General features: G+C 36.8%; 2 protein-coding genes across 2 annotated transcripts; one reads left to right on the top strand and one right to left on the bottom strand.

Moving 5' to 3' along the window:
* Positions 1–26: 26 nt before the first annotated feature.
* LOC145489804 (Golgi to ER traffic protein 4 homolog) lies at positions 27–10062 on the bottom strand. Its single transcript, XM_081468859.1, has 9 exons — positions 9896–10062; positions 7599–7677; positions 6684–6841; positions 5793–5872; positions 3861–3999; positions 3174–3317; positions 2907–2985; positions 2432–2510; positions 27–1639 (listed from the first exon to the last, which is right to left on the bottom strand). The coding sequence occupies exons 1-9, from the start codon at positions 10009–10011 to the stop codon at positions 1554–1556; spliced, it is 960 nt and encodes a 319-aa protein (XP_081324985.1). The 5' UTR covers positions 10012–10062; the 3' UTR covers positions 27–1553.
* Positions 10063–10125: 63 nt separating this feature from the next.
* LOC145489801 (diphthine methyltransferase-like) lies at positions 10126–19906 on the top strand. Its single transcript, XM_081468854.1, has 9 exons — positions 10126–10358; positions 11488–11538; positions 11814–11898; positions 12171–12253; positions 12810–12964; positions 13389–13461; positions 16706–16771; positions 18084–18256; positions 18376–19906. Exons 1-9 carry the CDS (start codon positions 10126–10128, stop codon positions 18618–18620), a joined length of 1164 nt encoding a protein of 387 aa, XP_081324980.1. The 3' UTR covers positions 18621–19906.
* Positions 19907–20930: the final 1024 nt, after the last annotated feature.

Genomic DNA, 20930 nt, shown 5'->3' with positions numbered 1-20930 from the left:
GGTTTGATTCGCTCTATAATCGGTTGATAAAATAGTCGGGAGCGCATCAATCTGAACGTTGGAAAATTAAAACATGAACTGAATAGTGTTTTCTAATGCACTTCTCCTTTGCTTTTGTTTTACGCTGCCAAAAATATTTTAAAATACGAATCTTGTAGAAAATAGTCAGTCTGCAGACCGGTGCCCAATCGTGTCTTTTTACTGGCCCTCTCCCGTTTCTTCCGGTCTTGGCCGTGTAGGTAGGTAAAACGGAGCCTGGGGAGGGTGGAATGAGAGCGCCCGGCGTTTGTCCTCCTAGTCCTGGTGCCCTCCGCGATCTTTCTTCCTTTCTACCCTCACCCCGGCCCTTTCTAGGAACCCTTTGCGGAGGAAAGATATATTAATAGTCTGCAGTCGACTCCATCATCCTCTCACCTCTTGTAGGTTTTGGTATAGAACAACCTTATATCCGTTGCTGCTCTCAGGATGAACGAATGTTGTCCACTCAGACTCCAAAAAGGCGTAGAACTTGCTTGCGGTGGTTGCACAAATTTAATCAGAAAAATAGGTCCGTTATGCGTACGTGTGTGACCACGAACTACCGTTGCCACAAAGATTAGTCAGAAAATAGAATGCTAACTTGAGGCAGTGTATGCTAAGAAAAAATGTAGAGCAAAATGTTCACATCACAGGTAACAACATGACAATATTAAACACTTGTTCCCAGAGTTTTCTTTACAAACTTTATCACTTCAGAAGACATCAAAGTTTTGCAACATAAACACAGGAAATGTGCATTCCCAGATTCCAGAGAATCATACTTCAAAAATAAAAACATTTCACCACAAAACAATGCTATTTATTTTACACTTTTTCAGCTTTGTGGTAAAAATATATGAACAATCCAACTGTTCCTAATTTCCAATGCATATTTTATTTTATTTATATTTTTTTCAAATATAACTCATCAAGTTAAAGGTATTAGTAAAAACTTTCTATCTCTAACAGACTGTCACTCTGACCTCTACAGTCAAGGGAATGAGTGCCTCTTTTCATGGTCCAAATCCAATGTTCAAGAAGATTGAGCCTGTGGTCTAAAGCTCTTAAGCTGCTTGGTGACATGAAGTACACCTACGGCACAGTGCTGGTGTGATGGCTTTTGGGATACTCGTATTACTCTTTTTTTTTTCAATAATAAGGGCCAGAAACTATTTGAGCCATTCAGTAAAGATCAACCCAAATGGCCCATCTTTTCAAGACTATTTGCTACAGTCAATTTCTATGTTCCTATGTTTAAAAGAAAGAAAAACAAACTCAGTTTTCTAGTGAACTGGAGAAAATTTGGTAGTCTTTGTACTTCTATTTCCTTTTCCTTTTCCACTTGTGTCAGGTTAACACAAGTCCAACTGGAAAACGAGGCCTTGAGGCATAACTGAGCAGCTTGGAAGATGGCATTATCAGTCAGTCTTTGTCACTGTACAGAGCGATAAACCAGGACCTTCTACCACCAATCTCAGCCTATGTTTGTTAATGGTCGTTGATATAAAAAACCCTTTGATATACATGAGTTACTATTAGTCCACTTCTTCTGACTCAATGGTTGTGTTAGATGCTGATGTGCCACTGTTCCCTTCACCCATCAGTGTCTGCATTATGTCACCTGAGGAAAACAAGATAACATTTTCAACTTTCTGGTAGAGTTTACAACACACTTTTCACTGCTACGACAAGATTCTTCTCAGAAATGTAACTAAGAAGAAAACTATGATGGTGTGTTAAAAGACCAGACAATGTCTCTGACCTGTGCACCTTCCATATTAACTCGTCTTTGTTTTCTAGTCCCAGAGGGGATGAAGAGGTTTGAACCCAGGAAGAACTGAACTATGAACTACTGAAGAGGACTATGTTAATGGTAAGTTAGTTTTCTAGTGAAATTTGTGCTGGTGATGAGCTCCCTTTCAAGCTATATCCTAAAGAAGCATCCCTAGATTTTATTTCTCAGAGGGGATGATTCTCAAAATGGAAGTGACAGCAATGCTTATCATGTCTTTTGAGGGTTAACAATTTGCATGTTTTCCTACCCATTAGATTATTTACCAGGTATTGTTATGGTTACATCTCCAGCTCAAATGTTAACTACCTTTACATGGCTATGTGCTTCTAAAAAAGTTAGGAGTCCAAAGAAGTGGGCAATAAGTTTGGAACCAAAAGAAAAAGAAAAAATATTTAAACAAAGATTGTAACCAGAAAGCAGACATCAAAACATGTGCCAGCAGCCAGTGACTTTGCTGTCTACAGTCTGTTGTTAATCATTTAGTCCACACAAGTTCTCTGCAAGAGCGCACCCCTCACCGCTCCTCCAGCCAGCAAGCAAGGCTCTTACTATTCCGCCTTCTACGACAATGCTGATATCAGGTTGGGAAACCACAACCATACTCCATACAATACTCACCAATAATTCCCTCCATCATTCCTTTGTTTGAAGGCTTTGGAGTGAGACCAAAGAAGAGCTGTCCAATCCTATCTAAATACTAAGAGGAAAATGCAATTATTAGTTCCATGAAGATAGACATATAAAAAATATATATATTCTCATCTCATTTAAATGAGTAACAAAAAGTTCCTTGAATGTGCACAGTAGCAGAGATTTTGGTACAATATTAAAGATATTACTTCAGTTCAACCCAGTGAAAATGGTTTGAGATGTTGGGGATTCAAGATGGCCAATAATTATTGATTCAAAAAGAAAATCCAAGGGAAAATGATTTGAGTTCAAGATAGTGGGGAGTTTTAGATAACTGAGTTTGAAAAAAGTGAGGTTCTACTATATCCTCATCCCAGAAAAAGATGGAAGAATGCAACAAATAGTAATCACTTTCTTTTAAGTTGGAATCTTCTCACTACTTGTAAAACTAAAGAGAACTTACCTCTTTATATACTGGATCTCTTTCTATGGAGGGCTGATATTTTTCACACAGCACTGTAAACTGACTTAAAGATCCTTTCCTGTAAAATCAAAAATATTTCTTGAGCTTTACTCCTTAAACCTGAATAAGTCTAGTAATGCGAGAAAAGACAATGTTCCTAATAAAGCAACTGGATGTGACCAATGTTCTTCGTACTTAAAAGATGTTAGAAAGCCATGAGTCTATCCCATGATTATTCCAAACATCTTTTCACTTTGAAGTACACACCTTTCTATAACTAGAAGCAAGAACCACACAAAATTAAGAAGGGGTTTTTGGTATGGTGGTCCAGTTCCAGAGAAATCTGGATGTTGTGCTGTATATTTGAAGAACACTAAGTTGGCAGTCATGAGGTTCTGTAGGCAAAGAAACCTGTGGAACAGAGTAATGTCTCAATTAATTGACTTGCTTAGTACAAACAAAATAGGCTGCCCTCTTGCTTGTTTGTTCATTCATTTGTTCGTTCGTTCGTTCATTCGTTCGTTGGTTCGTTGGTTTGTTGGTTTGTTGGTTGGTTGGTTGGTTGGTTGGTTCGTTCATTCGTTCATTCGTTTGTTCATTCAGTAACTGAATCACTGTGAGCTTACTCTTCCAGATGAAAAAGTCCTGTTGATATAACAAACTTTTGCAATTGAAGAAAAAGTTTCAAGTCAAGTACTCATCTCTCAGCTACTCATGATTTATTGTTGTCAATCTGGCAACACTGCACATCCTGTATGTTTTTAAATAAAATAAAGAGTGCATTTAATACTTTGAAGTATATCTTTCTTTTTGTACAAAATATCTGCACTATAGCTATGTCAGTCCAAAATACTAAGTACTGTTCCCAAAAAACGAAAATCCAAGGCATTTCATAATGTCACATCCTTAACTTTCTGCATAATCTAAGCAGAGGGTCAGTGAAATTAGACATACTGTAGAACTGCTTGTGTGACAAATAAATCTGCCTCTCCTGGAAAGCCAAGTGTCGTAGCATTTTCCACCAGCATTGTTGCACACTGTTGCCCATCCGAAGTAAACAGAAAGTGATATTGTGAATCACTGAAGTTTTTCTCTGTTAAATGATAAAAAATCCAACTTAATGTGAGAATCTTGACAGAACAACTCAAACACTCTCTTTTTCCACAGTTTTGAAGCTATTGCCAAAGCTCTGTTAAGTTTGAGCTTAATTCCCTGAAGCTTCAAAAAATTCACTTCCCTTTTTCCTTCAGATTTTAAAAGCACATTTGTTTGACACCTGACTGCCAAAGTCTTGAGCTTCAAATTTTATCCAAAGGCTGTATTTCTTTGAGTGCAAGTTAAGGATTTCACAGTCCACCATTTCACATTCAAGACTCAGTGACCAACTGAACCTCAGAGGGTTGGATTGAGGATAAGATGACGTCAAAGACTCACTAGCTTAAAATTGCAGCGTGTAAACGCAGCTTATTGTACATGCATAACACGAGTTTACAAGTCTGAAAATTCGAAACTCCTGTGCTGCATATTAATTTAGGCATGTACACACGCATTACATTTTTAAACTAGTGAGTCTTTGACGTCATCTTACCCTCGATCCAGCTCTCTCAAGATTTTAAAGTTAGTAATGGTGCACCATTAATTATGAAAATTTTAGTCAAAATAGACAGGTCTCTTTGAAATGAAGGCTTAAAACTTCGGTCACTTAGTGGTTCACTGATATAGTTTTGAAATACAAAGAAAAAGTAGAATTGATTTTTGTTCCAGTAGCACTTTAAAGGGGAGGGAGGAGGGAGGCTTCTAAAATTAAGTCTTATGTTAGACCTTTCCCACATTCCACTTGATCAATGCATACATGAATGATTGAACCAGGTTTTTTAAAAACCTGCTTCTGGAAAATAAAACAACAACTTTCAGAAAATAAAACAATTTATTTTCTTTAAAAAGTAGGTGTCCACAGGACACCTGGTTGCACATCTGGATAAAAATTTTATCCAGATGTGCATCCAGGTGTTTTTTTTAATCCAGATGTGCATCCAGGTGTCCTGTAGACACCTACTTTTAAAAGAAAATAAATTGCTTTATTTTCTGGAAGTTAATTTATAAATTGTTCATTTGAGCAGACCCTATAGCACATTTTGGAGGCCAACTTTTCAAATTCTTCCAAAGAGCCTGGATTGAACCAAACCGAGGTAGGGGTGCACATTTTCCTACATTTCCTGTATTTTTGTCCACTCCAACCTCGCCTTCGCACCAGTGTTTGTAGGAATGTCGGCAGGGTCTATAAGACTAGGAGAGGTGTGGTGGCCTCATGGTTAGTCTGCTTGACTTTGGATCGAGTGGTCCAGGTTCATGTCCTGGCTGGGGACATTGTGTTGTGTTCTTGGGCAAGACACTTTACTCTCAAATTGCCTCTCTCCACCCAGGTGTAAATGGGTACCGAAGAATTTAATGCTGGGGGTAACCCTGTGATGGACTAGCATCCCATCCAGGGGGGGAGTAAAAACACTCTTAGTTGCTTCATGCAACAGAAACTGGCATAAACTCTCGCCTGATGGGCCAGTTAGCTTGTATGCAGACTTTACCTTTACCTTCTTTAAAACTAAGAGACAAATTAAAAGAGGAAATTGAAAAGGAACTGGATACAGAAATTGAAATAAAACACACACGATGGCTTCATTTGTCACAATTTATAAATACTCCTCAGCTCATGGAGTGAACTTGCTTTTGAATGTCAGGAACACAACATTCCAAAACGTTTCAGTTGCTCATGTCACTCAGTAGCTATATAAAACACCTTTCTATCAATACTGTTATATGATTCCATTACAAATTAGCAATGTGCCCTTTATGTTGCTGTGTTTGTTTGCATATTTCAAACCATCTCACCTTTCCAAAATATATGTGCACATACAAGGTGAAGATCAGGATGACCATATTTAAGGGATGAATCTGTATCAGATGTCCATCTGTAAAAACACGACAAATTAATAAAAAACAAATAGGCAAATACAGTAAATGAATGATCATGGTAAGGCCATTTGAAGCCGGTTTACTGCCTAGTCCAGTTTCTCTATTTGCACAGAGAAACTGTTAACATTAGTCATGTCACTATGGTCTATATTATAGAAGCAAATGTTTGATGAGCTGCAGCTAAGCTAACTATGGGTCAAATTTAAGAAAATGACAGCAGGAAAACATTGCACATGGACCTAAAAAAGTTATTTTGGATATTTTGGATATTCCCTTTCAAGTGTAAGTGCACATGATCATCGGCTATCAGAGAATGGTAAACAGTAAGAAAATCAGTAACATTATCAGATTTACATTTAACATTTTAAACTGTTAACTTAACGTTTAAATAACTAGCTTATAGCTGTCAAAGAATGCAGCCCCAACTGAACTATTAATATATCGGTAAACCAAAAGCAAAATCAAGCTTTTAGCCAGATAGGTGTCCAGATGTCCTGTGGATGGCCACTCAATAAAGAAAATTGTTTTATTTTTCATATGTTGCTTATTAATTATTCATTGAGCAAGCCCTTTGGCACATTTTGGATGCCCTCTTTTCAAATCCCAGCTAAAAGCCTGAGTAAAATATTTCATTTGTAAATGGTGTGCTGTCATGTTTAAGATACAGTATTTGCATCATTGCCAGGAGTATGACAATTCACAGTGCAACAGTGTCAATAATGTAATTAATACTAACAAAGCTAAAAACACTATTCATTTGAGATTGAGAAATCAAATTCACGCCATTCCTATAAAATTTCCACTTACTTAATTGCTTCTCTTATAAAACCATATCTGTCCAATGAACCGGGCTCATAAAGTTCAAATAGACTTCTAATTTTATCCAAGGCATCGTGTCCAACAGGTACCTCTGCTGTGCGGAAGCATTCAAGCATCAGCAAAGCAAGATCATTACCACTTCCTTCCTAAAAAGGCACAAGGTTTACATACAGTTATCAAAATGTAAATAAGTGCTACCATTTTCACCTGTGTTGAAGATTGTCGTGTACATCATTGTTCAGTAACATGGCAATGGGTAATTTGTTCAAGTTTGTTTCATTGACAGATAACATTGTTCTTGAAAATTATTTCAAACTACTTCACTAAAATGGGAGGCACAGTAGATGGAGCTGTCCCCATTCAAGCCCTGGTTGGGGTTTCATTGTTTTGTGTTCTTGTGCAAGATACTTGTTCACACATTGTCATCCTCCACCCACATGTGTCAATGGGAACCATTAAATTTACTGAAAGTAGCATTGTCATGGGCTAGCTTCCTATCCAGGGGGGTGTAAAAATACTTATAGTCACTTCATACTACAGAAATCAGGATGAGCTCTGGCACCTGTGGGACACCTGCCTGATGCAAACTTGACCTTATGAATACTAAATGTACTAAAATAATATATGTGTTACTGCAATAACCCTTTGATGATGTACTATCTCTTTCATGCATCTTAAAGTCTAATCAGTCCAAGCATCTTTGAGAGAAAACAAAAAAATACTTCATCTACATGTTAACTTGAATTTTCTTCACTATTGCATTTCAACTAAGTAAAAGCCCAGATAACAAAATAATAATTTTATGCCCAGACAGAAGAACTCTGCATGGCTTATCTCAGTTCACTGAGTGAAATTATGTAAAATTCTGCTCAGTGGAGGAGAGAGATCTGTCCAGATAGTTACCTGTTTGTGTTTCAGGAATAAGCAGGCCCCATTGTGAACTATCTCAATAGCTTCATCATAGCATTTCTGGGAAATATACCTAGAAAATGGTAAATTCAAAGTGTGATACTAATCCTTTCAAGAAAACCCAACCTTGAAGCTAGCTTAGCTGTTAAAATGTTAAACCAATAAATTCCTATAGTTATGTGATATCTGAAGTATAATGCAGAATATGGACTGAAATTCATTCATTTTAGCTTTAAGGTTAGCTTTTAGAGTAAAAGGGTTGGTATTCAAGTCAAGGGTTTAAGTTGGTTTTTGGCTAGTGCTTTGGTAGGATTAAAGTACGTCTACAATCTACTTTTTATAATAACTGCTTTATATTGATTAAACCAACTTGAGGTTTGACTCTGTTACAGATAGCAGGCAGGCTCCCATTTGATTTCACACTCACAAGCGGTAAAGCTACCAAATTGAGCCGACAGGTGAAGCCAGCTGCTCTGGTGGGAAGAAGTGATTTTGTTCTTATTGGTGCAAATTTTGCATTTCCACCCTAGGAAAATTCACAGTTAAAGTTAACAGTCCAGATCTAATCACTTCTGGTTTAACTTCAAACGAAGTTACTGCCAAGGCAAAGAGGAAATAAATTAAATCACAGTGATCAGAACAGGTTAACATTTCAAACTACTTCACTACTGTACATTTTTAATGTGAGCACCTACTCAATGGAATAATCTTAAGTATTGCAAAATAGAACAAGGGTCTTCATGGTATCACAAAGGTTGATAGAATATCACAAGGGTCACAAGAATTCAAAGAGGATTATAACAGCATACAATGTATCACAAGGTAACACACAATATCTTTTACAAAGCTGCTACATCCTTATACAAGATCATCTAAGTCAACTCTCCTGGATTATTTGGGAGTTTCTCGGATACAGTGCAAATCTACTGGTCTCCTAAAGGTCACCAAATCTCTAAGATACATTAGAAAGCTCTCAAAGTACATTTTTCACACTTATGTTGGCCAATTTTTGGCATTTTCAGGGTGAATTTTTGGAAAATTCACATATTTTTAATTCACATTTTTTTTTAGGGTTGAGAATTTAAATTCGCAATCTACCACATTTCATTTTTTTTAAGGTTGGCATCTTGGAAAATGGATTTCAAAGGGAAAGGTTTCATTATCACAGCGTGTGGACAAAGAAGAAGAATGACAACAACAGCCGTTTTTGTGCAAAAATGAAGGAAGTGTTTGAAGTGAGTTGCACGTTGAACAAAGTCTGTCTTCTTAACTTTACTTTGATATATTCAACATCTGGGCCACCTGTGATATAACATGGAAGGATATTTTGACCAGAAGTTGCTTGGAAACATAACGTAAAGATAGAACACAATACCAGGTGTACTTGTTCACTAATTTCACTATCATTTAAAGCAAACATTTTTGTTTCTAAATACCACACAAACTCTTACATTTTTTTCACAATAAAACCAAGTGCAATACGGTGTGATACCTTGTGATAATGTGTGATGTTCTGGTGATGCCCATGTGCTGACAAAGCTTTATTTTTGGCTCATTGTTTCTCTACCCAAAAATATTGTGATACTGTGAAACCTTGTGAGAGTCACAAATATTACAAAAACAATCTTTTTGTTGCCAAATCGAGCATTACTCTTCAGTGGAAACATGAGCCTGCCTATGGGTTTGACAGTGGCAAGAGTAAGGGTTAAAGACCTGTCAAGAGTGGAGCCAAATACAGAACACAAAACTAAGTTATATGCATGGTACATCAATATCTGAAATTATACATTGGCCTCAATGTGTGAAGTCACTGAACAGTACAAAAATACCACTCAGAATTTTAAGGTACAAGTTACTACATTCCCTTCATCAATCATGTACAAGTGTGCAATACAAAACCAACAGCTGGATTCCATGCTGTACACAACATATCGTACGCTTAACGTTTTCATAATATAAGTAACTTGAACATATGTGTTTTTCGTTTTTACAAAAGTGGAATATGCAAACGTAAGCATGTAGAGTTGAAATCTTTTCACGTAACTATCCTTCTACGTTTAGCGTGGAATAAGTAAATTCCTCCAGCAAAAATGACAATCATCACTCAATTACACTACTTAATAGAAAGGAGAAAACCAAAATTTACAAGGGAAATTGTTAATTTAAATGCTTATTTATAAGCGACATAAGAAGTTATTCAATATTTCAACCGGTAAACATCGACAAGGTACAAGAAGTATTTCACTCCCGTCTCTTGCAATCGCATATTGAAAACTTGAAAAAAAACTTACCTAAAGTACAGCGTCCTTATAAGCTGATGGGCTTCATAGTATTCTCCATCCTCTATCGACTTATTTAGTTTCTGCAGAACACGCTGAGTTCCGCCGCTTCGCGTTTTGGCCGCCATCTTGAATTTAATTCCCTTCTCCACAGTCCTTTGCGCGCGTGAGAAGAGGAATTACCATGTTGCATAGCAAGCGATTGTAACAAGGAACGCCTGGGAGAAATTAGCTTTTTGTCGATGGCGACGCGTACGAAGACTTTGTGCTCTTTAGACACTGGTTATTACGCAGATACTGTGGAGTGGTGCCCTGTCGAAAGTTTTCAAGACTACCTTGTTTGCGGAACTTATCAACTTTTCGAGAAAAACGACGAGCATAACGAATCTACGCCATGTCCTGAAGAATGTTCAAGCACTGGTAACGAACGACTAGGCAATGTACAACTGTATTGTCTCGATAAAACGCTTGGAAGGTTTGTACATGAGTTACCACAAATGTACCACATATGCACATACAGGATGTATGCCCTTCATCTACCATGCAGCCAGAGCAACATCCCGGTTTCTGGAGCATGAATCGACTAGGAGTATCTAGATAATGAGTGCTCCCCCTTTATGGATGCTGGCCTTTCAAAGAGCCCCCCCCCCCCCCCCGCCCCAGAATAAAGAGAGAAATATAAAGCATGTGGTAAACAATGGGTAGGGCTGGACAAAAAGTAACTAAACATTCCATTTTCTCATCGTTCTGTGCGCACCAGCTTTATGCCCAGCTTACTGTATTTTGCGAAACGAAACGAAACAAAACGAGTAAACCCGTACTGTATTTTGCAAAACGAGCTCTTCGAAGACTCTAACGATATGTAACTTATTTCTTCCGATTCTTTAACACTTTTTGTAGATACAACTCAGTGCAGTGATGATTTACAAATTACAGATTTGTAAATCTGTAATTTGAAAAATGGGACACTTCTGACCTTTTGGCTTGAACTCTTTGTTCAAAAATCATCACTGCAAAGAGTTGTATCTACGAAAAGTATTAAAGAATCGGAAGAAATAAGTAACATATCGTTAGAGTCTTTGAAGAGCTCATTTCGCAAATTACAGATTTACAAATGTGTAATTTGCAAAACAGGGCAATTCTGATATTTTGGCTCAGACTCTTTGTTCAAAAATCATCACTGCGTGAAGTTGTATCTACGAAAAGTGTTAAAGAATTGGAATAAATAAGTTACATATCGTTAGAGTCTTTAAAGAGCTCGTTTCGCAAAATACAGTATGGGTTTACTTGTTTTGTTTCGTTTCATTTCACAAAATACAGTAAGCCTTATGCTCTGACTTCCCTGTCAATCTCTCTGTTATGGATTCCCCTTGTTAGCCTCTGAGAGAATGAATGATCATTTTTGATATTCACCAACGAATTTTAGTGCATATCAAGAGAACAGGTCATGGGAATTAAGGAAGTGACCACCATGTAGAAAACACTCTCACTATTTTACTCACCCTGTTCCCTGGCACTAGAATTTTCAACTCCTTTCTCATGGGCTCAGGGCACTGTCAATGGTTGTGCACATTAACTCTGTTAACTTACTTCTTTATCTACAGATTAGAAAAACTGCAAAGTCTTGAAACAGCTGGCATTTTAGATACAAAGTGGTAAGCTTTATTTACTAAACTGTGATCCTTTTGTATCGACAAAACATGTCTGTTTTAACACGTGCAAAAAGCAATATGTTTCTCAGTTATGGTGAAAGCAAAAGTTTTTCATTTGGTCACCGAATGACAACATTTCATTACAAATGTGGATGGCAGCATTTTCATCAACAACTGGGCAATGGCTGGCATGCCCTTAGTTTATTTGTTCTTATTCCAAGATCAGGTCCTTGTAATATATATTCCTGTTCATGAATAATGGCAACAAATCTTTACAGGTTGTCAAAGTCTTTGAATGGGCATGCTGTACTTGGTGCTATTACTTCAGCTGGAGAATTAAAGATCTTTTTCCTTGAAGAAAAGGCATGTCAAATAAAATTTTAGTTCAGATTGATTTAAGAAACTGTTGTCAGTCATGATTATGGCAATGATAATGATTTACAGAAGGGCTATGTTTCTGGCAGTGCTGATGACTGTGAATCCCATTATGTTTTCCTCTTCCTTTTCATCTTCCCTTTCATTACAAAATATGTATAATTCCTCCCTACCACCATCCAAAAGACTGGAATAGTGTTGTGGTTAAGTTATTAAGCTTACTTATCATTATAATATAATTTTTTATTTGATATTTATAGCAATTAACTGAAAGTGCAAGCTACTCTGCAAGTCCAGAAAAACTATGTCTTTCAATGGACTGGTCATCAAAAGATGGAAACAGGTACAACTTGTTTAAGTCATGCCTTGGTAGTGTTAAGGATGGACAACACTATCCGTTTGATAAATCACCATCCATTGCATAGCATGGCTTGTTTTCTATTGCCAACAGAAGTTTACTGGAAGAGCAATTATTTTATCAGGTAGATAGTGTTATTTAGCCTTTGAACAGCTTGCTTAATCTAGAACGCAGACCTGACTCTGTTTGATGCTTAAAAGCTTGGTTATGAGAGATCTAGATTGGAGATTTTAGCTTGCCTTGCACATCATTTTGTCTTTTGCAGTAACTAAAGTTGATTTTGAGGGAGGTAAACTCTGTGATTGCCAATACTGATTAACTTGTACTTTCCCCTTGCGATATCAGTCAACTGTCAAGCAAACAGGGTGTTATTCTGACAGTTGTTGCATGCTCAGTTTATCCATTTGGACATTAAAGGTGAAACACTACTGATTCCATATAGCATTACCATGCCAGTCCATTATAAGGAGAAGACATATTTTGAACTTGAGAAAGAAGGGCTAATTTTTAATTAGAGATATTTGTTCTCTCCCTGTTGTAGCTTAATTGCAGTGAGTGACTCAGCTGGTCAGATAGGCCTTTGTAAATTTAATGAAGGTACTTCCAGGCTTTGCCAAATTTCACAGTGGATGGGGCATCAGTATGAGGCTTGGATTGTGGCATTTGATGCTTGGAATTCTTCCACTGTATACTCAGGTTAGAAGCTAACTTCAAAGGATTACTATTCTACTAATTGAAATTTTAAAAAAATGAATTGAAATTAGAATAATGTAATTTGGCCAACATGTCTGAAACATTTTGGGTGAATGATTAGTACACTTCATTCCAAAAACAAATAATTCCAAATCAAAAACTGGGCACTTGCATCTAAGTTCTACATGGTTTCTGAACGTGCGTAAAGAGGGAAACCACTGTCAGTGATTAAAATGCTGGTTCACCTTCTGATTGTGCCCTGAGGTGAAAATTTTGGTGCACTCCAAAACTATTGTGAGTGTCACTATGGGAGTATGTTGAGGGGCCCAACGGTACTAGCAGTCAAGTGGTTTATTTGTCAGGTTGGCTTCTTTCCCATATCTCAACATGGTAACATAACTTATTTTATGTTTACTGGCCACACTAGGTGGAGATGATTGCCTATTTAGAGGATGGGACACTAGAACAGACTGTCAGAAACCCACATTCACAAGTAAAAGGTTTGTTCCAAGATGTTCTGTGTATCAGATACATGTAATAATAATAATTTATTGCTGATAATTGAAGGGGTGAGTGCAAAACCATGCTAAGTGACGATTTGGGTGAAAAAAAAAATTTTCGCGAAAGGGCTTGAATTTTTGCATGCGGTCTTCAATGCAATAGAAAAACGTGGTCCTGTATTTTTGTCGCTGGTTTTTGCTTCGTTTATAAAGACGTCGCTAGGAAAACCGAGTGGTTTTTCTGCATACGCAATATCTCGAAAACGAAGCGAAGCTTAGCGGAAAAACTACGGGACATTGTTAAACATACCTACACAAAACTGTATGGGAAATTTGGAGCGTTTTCGACAAAGTTCACTTTTGATTAACATACCTAGCGCCCTTTTCCCGCCGAGGTCTTCAAATAAACGAAGCCGGACCTTTGTTATGATAAACAGAGCCGACCCTTTGTTATAATAGCCAAGCCAAGCCTTTGTTATAAGTCGAAGTCTCGCCTCGGTTTATTATAACAAAGGATCGGCCCGCCGCGACCGCAAGGACTTTGATTTTACTTAGAAACCAGCAAAATGTCAATTTCACGCAACTTATATAAGCTCAAATTTATTGATTTCAGGTCAAAAGTGGTTAAAACGTTGACTCATGTTAACGCGCGACGGCAAGGATGTTGATTTCTCTTAGAGAGCAGCAAAATGTCAATTTCACGCAACGTAAAAGCTCAAAAATGTCGATTTCAGGTCTAAATAGGTCAAAATGCTGATTTCACGTTAACGCGTGACGGCAAGGATGTTGATTTCACTTAGAAAACAACAAAATGTTAATTTCACGCAGCGTATAAGCTCAAAAATGTTGATTTCAGCTCTAAATAGGTCAAAATGCTGATTTCACGGTAGCGCTTGACGGCAAGGATGTTGATTTCACTTAGAGAGCAGCAAAATGTCAATTTCACGCAACGTAAAAGCTCAAAAATGTCGATTTCAGGTCAAAAAAGGTTTAAATGTTGATTTCATGTTAACCTGTGACGGAAAGGTTGTTGATTTCACTTAGAAAACAGCAAAATGTTGATTTCACGCAACGTATAAGCTCAAAAGTGTCGATTTCAGGTCTAAATAGGTCAAAATGCTGATTTCACGTTAACGCGTGACGGCAAGGATGTTGATTTCACTTAGAAAACAGCAAAATGTTAATTTCACGCAGCGTATAAGCTCAAAAATGTTGATTTCAGCTCTAAATAGGTCAAAATGCTGATTTCACGGTAGCGCTTGACGGCAAGGATGTTGATTTCACTTAGAAAACAGCAAAATGTTGATTTAACGCAGCGTATAAGCTCAAAAATGTCGATTTCAGCTCTAAATAGGTCAAAATGCTGATTTCACGTTAACGCGTGACGGCAAGGATGTTGATTTCACTTAGAAAACAGCAAAATGTTAATTTCACGCAACGTATAAGCTCAAAAATGTTGATTTCAGGTTTAAATAGGTAAAATATGGCGGCCGGAAAATAGTGTTAACATCTGGAACTTACTTTGGTTATCTAGGACAATGACTATCTGCACTGAACAAATAAACATCAAATAAGCACTTTTCCAAATACAGCAACGTCTTAAATGGCTAAAAATCACGAGATAATACATATTTTTCGACAAACGCGATCGTAGCTTTATGTCACGCACCGCCTAACAGTTTAACAAATTAACCCTTCTGCGCAACGTACGGGTCTCCATACATCTGCATGTCCGCTGATCCCAGAAGTTCAAAACACTACAAATCATGCCGATATGAAATAAAATCAAAGCAACCTGGATCACAGATCTATGTTACAATCGATCGCTACTTGTTGGCCATTATTATCTTTAAATGAAAAAAGCCGAAACAGTCTAGTTACCAGTTCGAGAAACGCGAGCAGAACGTGATCGCAATGCATGCCGGGAAGGGTCTTTACACCTCGTGCGCGGGAAAACATGGCGGTCGATACAAGACAAATTTTATCACTCAAAAACCAGTTCTCGCTTTCCAAACTTTGACACTAGCAACGCTTGGCAAATGGGCCACAACTCACGAGAGGGTATTTTTCTTGGGCAAGAACTGCTCTTGGACTTTGCTGCCTGGCTCGATCTGACTTCGAACGCCGATAACACGATTACGGTATATCAGCTACCTTCGAAGTTTCAGAACACATTTTGATTCTTTAAAACGTGCTGATGACTTACGGGTTTATCGAGGCTTTATGATGCCTCTCAACCACCAGGCAGGCACACAAGGTACTTTAACACAATGCTTAAGATATTAGTTGACAGAGCTCTAATGCAGCACATCTCTTTTTAGTTCGATGGTATTTCGTTTGCCGCTCGATCGATTCACGTGTTGTGTTCACGTCACAATAGCCGATGTAAACAATCTGTTCCCAGATTTCCGCTCTATATATGCTGTGAGATTTGATTTTGACTTCATACACTATAAACAGTCTGCCTGTTTGCTGTTCAACAAATAAACTCCTAAAGACATGGCTGGGAAAAGCCAAGTATTTTTGCATACGTTATAACTCGAAAACGAAGCAAAATCCAGCGACAAAAATACAGGGCCGCGTTTTTCTATTACATTGAAGACCACATGCAAAAATTCAAGCCCTTTCGCGAAAATTTTTTTTTTCACCCAAATCGTCACTTAGCATGGTTTTGCACTCACCCCTTCAATTGTAAGTGATTAGCAGGTTAATTTATAACCATTTATTGATACCTATCCTAGATGTACTATTTAAGTTTAAATTACTATTTGTTAATTAATGAATGGATTAATTAAAACTAATGATCAGTTTGTCCAGTCACCCTCATAAGCTAATGTAAACTAGTGCATGTAAGCTAATCTCATTCTCAGAGATCTGGGAACAAGATTACATGTAAGCATGCATTGTGTTTTTTAAAAGCAACATACATGGACACAATGAGATGTTGATAATGGACCTTTTCCGCAATTGGCGGCCATTTTGAAATTCTATTGTTTCAAATAGCTATTATGGGATGCTTAGGGTACAAATACATACTAATTTACCCTCTGAGCATCCCATAATAGCTATTTAAAACAGTGGAATTCAAAATGGCCACCATATCGCCAAAAATGTTCATTAGTTCTTTTTGTTAGAAAATTTCCTAAGGCATCTACATATGTTGCTTATGCTTAGATGCTTATGCTCTAGTGAAGATCAGTCTTATGACCGTCACATTAGGGTTCTCTTTGATGTTACATTCCAGGCATGACATGGGTGTGAGCAGTATTCAGTGTAATCTCTCTTATGAGCACATTATGGCAACTGGCAGGTGAGAAGGTTAGTTTGGACAAGTGGCAGGTATTAGGGGAGGGGGAAAGGAGGGAGGAGGCTGTATTTGACCTCTCCTACCCCTTCCCTGTTTAGGCATGCTACGAAGACCAGTTTGTGCGACCTGGATCCTATAATAGGGCAAGGATACTACACTCTATTGAGCAAATGTTATCAGCATTGACCAAGACAAGAGACTTTGTTCACTACTTTTAAATTGCCTTTTTAAAGGCACCCCATTAAAGAAGCTTTTAAAGTGCCTATGAAGTAAAAAAAAATCCTGCTTATTTGAAAGGCTTTTCAAAGTAAAGAAGAATGGCATTTTCCTTTTTGGAATATCTTTTTTCGTTTTAGAGATATTTACGTTTTTGTATTATGCAAATAAGGAAAATGATGACGTCATAGGTGGTTCCACTAAAACAGCACAACACTCAATCGAGAATAACTCTAGAAATATTAAAGCAGTGTTCTTTAAACTTGGCACCAGAAATGTACATCACAAAAGAAACATAATGACACCTGTCGTTTCATTGCCATGACAACAGTTATGCGGCTGGTTCTGTCTTAATTAAGACTAAAATTTCCAGATTTTATCTTAAACAAGGATCATCCAATCCCACCAATCTAATGGGGAGAGTTAAGACAATATGGGAACCATGTGTGTTCTGAGCAAGACCCTCTGTCCCACTTTAAAAGGTTGCAAATGGGGATATTTGGTTTTTCACAGAAAGAGACTGGAGCCAAGAGTGTTGCCATGGCAACAGCATAGTAGGTGTCATTCTGTTTCTTTTGTGATGTACATTTCTGGAAGAACACTGCTTTAATATTTCTAAAGTTATTCTCGATTGAGTGTTGTGCTGTTCTAGAGGAACCACTTATGACGTCATCACTTTCCTTATTTGCATAATACAAAAACGTAAATATCTCTAAAACGAAAAAAGATATTCCAAAAATGAAAATGCCACTCTTCTTTTCTTTGAAAAGCCTTTCAAATAAGCAGGATTTTTTTTACTTCATAGGCACTTTAAGAGCGTCTTTAATGGGTTGCCTACAGTCCATTAAGTCCAAGACATATCATTTGTGCTGTGGGATAACATTGCAAACTCTTCTCCTTTTCTAACTCTTAGGTGAAGTAAAGTTTTATTGTTGTTGTTGTTGTTGTTGTTGCATAAAGCTTAGGCATTTATTTACAGCCCAACAGAAAATGATTAGCACTTCACACTAAATCTCATGAAATCTGAGTGAGTACTTTTAATAGTAAACCTTTAATATGTAGAGTTCCATTCTGATTTGATTTGTTATCCAATGGGCAGCTATGATGAAAACATTCTTGTCTGGGACACCAGAAATATGAGACACCCATTATGTTCATCCCACCCTGGAGGAGGGGTGTGGCGAATCAAGTGGCATCCACTACATGGCAACACAATGTTGACAGCTTGTATGTACGAGGGCTTCCACATCCTTAAATTCAGCAACAGCAATGGTATGTTCTGTGATGTTTCTGGTGCAAAGGCTGAGGACAAGTTTAAAAATCTGTTTTTATATAAAGGGTGAATTTAAGGTTTATAACAGCTAATGATATTGCTCTCTTTCTACTATCAGGAGAGCAGTGCTTAGAGAAAGTGGTGTCTTACGAGGAGCAAGCATCTTTGGCTTATGGTGCTGACTGGTGCAGGGAAGATATCCAATGTTTAAAGGAGTTACACAGACAGACAATTTCACAGTCAGAAGGAAATGAGGAACTTAAAGGTTTTGATTTAGATAAAAACGATGAAACTTACACAGATCTTATAGCAACTTGTTCATTCTATGATCATGCCTTAAATTTATGGGCAGTGAAACAGTAATATACAAAGAGAAGGCAGACTTGAGACAGCTGTGGAGATTGAAACCTAGTTATGGGATGAAGTGTGGAACAATGAAAAGTGTGTGGAAGATGAAGGGATGTAAAGGCTGGCTCATTGACGTCAGGACCATATAGTCCAGGATCTTGTACTTATTGTTGTTCTCCCCACTCTACTTGTCTAATAATTGGAACCAACTGTTTGCCGGGAAGGCTGGAATTCAGGAGAAGAAATACAACATATCCAAAAAGGTTTTAAGTTACTATTGTAAAAATGTACAGAACAACGTACTTGATGAAATTATTTTTTGCTTCAATTCCATGTAAACAACTTCAGCTTTCATCCATTGGATTTCAAATGAAGAGAACAACACACCAAATAAGATAATAACACAATGTAGATTTTGGCAATTGGCATATGGATTGAAGCATGATATTCTGACATTTTGTATATAGTTGGTCAGGAAAAGTTTATTTTTATCAGGGAAAAGTCAGGGAATCTTGAAAAGTGATGCCTGTGGCAACCATGAGTCAAATGCCTTTATCTTAGTTTGGAGAAACACTGAACTAGAACAAGCTGATGACACAACTAATGATTGCACAAGTAAACAAATAGTTTGCAATCATTTTTGAAAATTGAAGTGAATTTCCTTTCTTTTGCAAGCAGTTTTTTTAGAGAGCTTTCCTTGTTCTCCCAAACTTCCACTCAATCATGTTTCTATAAGAAATAATTACAGAAAATGTTTCCAACTTCTTAAATGGTAACAACTATGAACAAATAAAAAAAAATCACTGCAAAGTTAAATGGAAAAACATTACTACATTTTATTTCAAATTTATTTGCCAGAATTAAGATTTACAGAATTGATCAATTTTGAATAATATACATAACCTGTAGCATCATAATGGCCAAGTTATTCTACAACACTTGAAAATTTAATCTAACTTATAGACAACAAGTAACCTCAAAATAAGTGGAACACTTCAGCCGTTTTAACTGAAACATTTCAATGCCCCTCTTATCTTCAAATTACTTTAGTTACGTTAATCCTTCTTGAATAACTACTACATTAACATACCTACAACTGTACCGTAGAAACTGTAACAAAGCAGGCATTTTACAAACCCTGATTTTTGACTAACAGGAAAAAGCCTTTTCTAACACTTCCAGTCAAAAAGTTTTGATTTCTCAAATTACACGCTGTGATTTACCTGGGTATTCCTATAGAAATAAAACTTACTGATGGAAAAGACTCATTATAACTAAACACTAATATTATTCCTCGCCAAAAATTCCCATAATTAAATAATTATTTAAATTTTATCATTGCTACTATTTTATGTATATTCTGAACCTCAACAATTTTTAGTGTCAAGAAAATTCTTAAAAAGTATTTATTACATAAATAAAATGGTGGTATCGCATTACAATAGAGTCCTGCATTTGAGTTGGTGATGTAATTAATTTTTTACAATTTATTATAAAAAACCTAGCATATCCATAAATTGAAACTTCCAAAATGTAGGCCACTGAAAATATGGAAAAATTGTTTATGGTACTCCTCCATATTTGAAAATTTGCTTTATTTATACAACCTTTTACGTTTAAAGAAGCCAAATATAATTATTGCATGGTTAGTTTCCATAGTGTTGTCATCAAATTGTTCCCAACCACTCCTTAGTTTATAAAGCTTTGTTTTACATGTTTTCGTTCTTATAAATATTAATCTTTTGTTTATCAAGTTGTTTTGGAATTTTAACATTTGCACAGTCACACACACATGTTTCTTAACTATTAGAATTAAGACTACATGCTACCTATAGTTTCACAGCTCAGAGTATTTGCAAGCTAAAACACAGGCCCATTTGATTCTAATGTACATGAAACACAGTGCAAAGTGAGTTGACGACTCTTACAGGAAATTCCTCTGAAATTTTTGTGGTCAATGAAAAAAAGCAGCAATAGATGGGGGTGAAATTTCTCATTAGAATTTCATTTGTATGTTCCAACTAATCAGATCTTTGTAAAAAATATGTGAAGACAAAAGCTTCCAAGTAAAAGTAGTTGAGATATTACAAAATTTATGACATCAGCTTCTAAACCATCTCAAAACACTTCTTTAATTTTGGTTTGTTGCTTCTTTTGCTCCCCAAAACTGATTACCAAGAACAGCACTGCTTGAAAACTAACTTAGATGTTGTTGTTGTTGTTGTGGAAATCCATACTCGAAACATTTATTACAACATAGTCATCTTCCAAGCTATATGCTTCTGTGGTCATGTATAATGTGAAACAAAAATAGTGTTAAGAATG

This window comes from Orbicella franksi, chromosome 6 (genome assembly GCF_964199315.1).
Source record: "Orbicella franksi chromosome 6, jaOrbFran1.1, whole genome shotgun sequence".
Lineage (NCBI taxonomy): Eukaryota > Metazoa > Cnidaria > Anthozoa > Scleractinia > Merulinidae > Orbicella > Orbicella franksi.
Note: the sequence above shows the minus strand (reverse complement) of the source record. Positions and strands in the feature narration are given on the sequence as shown.

What these genes read in the sequence shown, in the direction of transcription:
- LOC145489804 (XM_081468859.1), bottom strand. Translation starts at nt 10,011, where the DNA reads ATGGCGGCCAAAACGCGAAGCGGCGGAACTCAGCGTGTTCTGCAGAAA. An exon ending in TGCACATATATTTTGGAAAG is followed by an intron (nt 4,000 to 5,792) that starts GTGAGATGGTTT and finishes ATCATTTAACAG; the next exon opens with AGAAAAACTTCAGTGATTCA. An exon ending in TTGCTTCTAGTTATAGAAAG is followed by an intron (nt 2,986 to 3,173) that starts GTGTGTACTTCA and finishes TTGATTTTACAG; the next exon opens with GAAAGGATCTTTAAGTCAGT.
- LOC145489801 (XM_081468854.1), top strand. Translation starts at nt 10,126, where the DNA reads ATGGCGACGCGTACGAAGACTTTGTGCTCTTTAGACACTGGTTATTAC. An exon ending in CCCACATTCACAAGTAAAAG is followed by an intron (nt 13,462 to 16,705) that starts GTTTGTTCCAAG and finishes GTTACATTCCAG; the next exon opens with GCATGACATGGGTGTGAGCA. An exon ending in TAAATTCAGCAACAGCAATG is followed by an intron (nt 18,257 to 18,375) that starts GTATGTTCTGTG and finishes TTCTACTATCAG; the next exon opens with GAGAGCAGTGCTTAGAGAAA.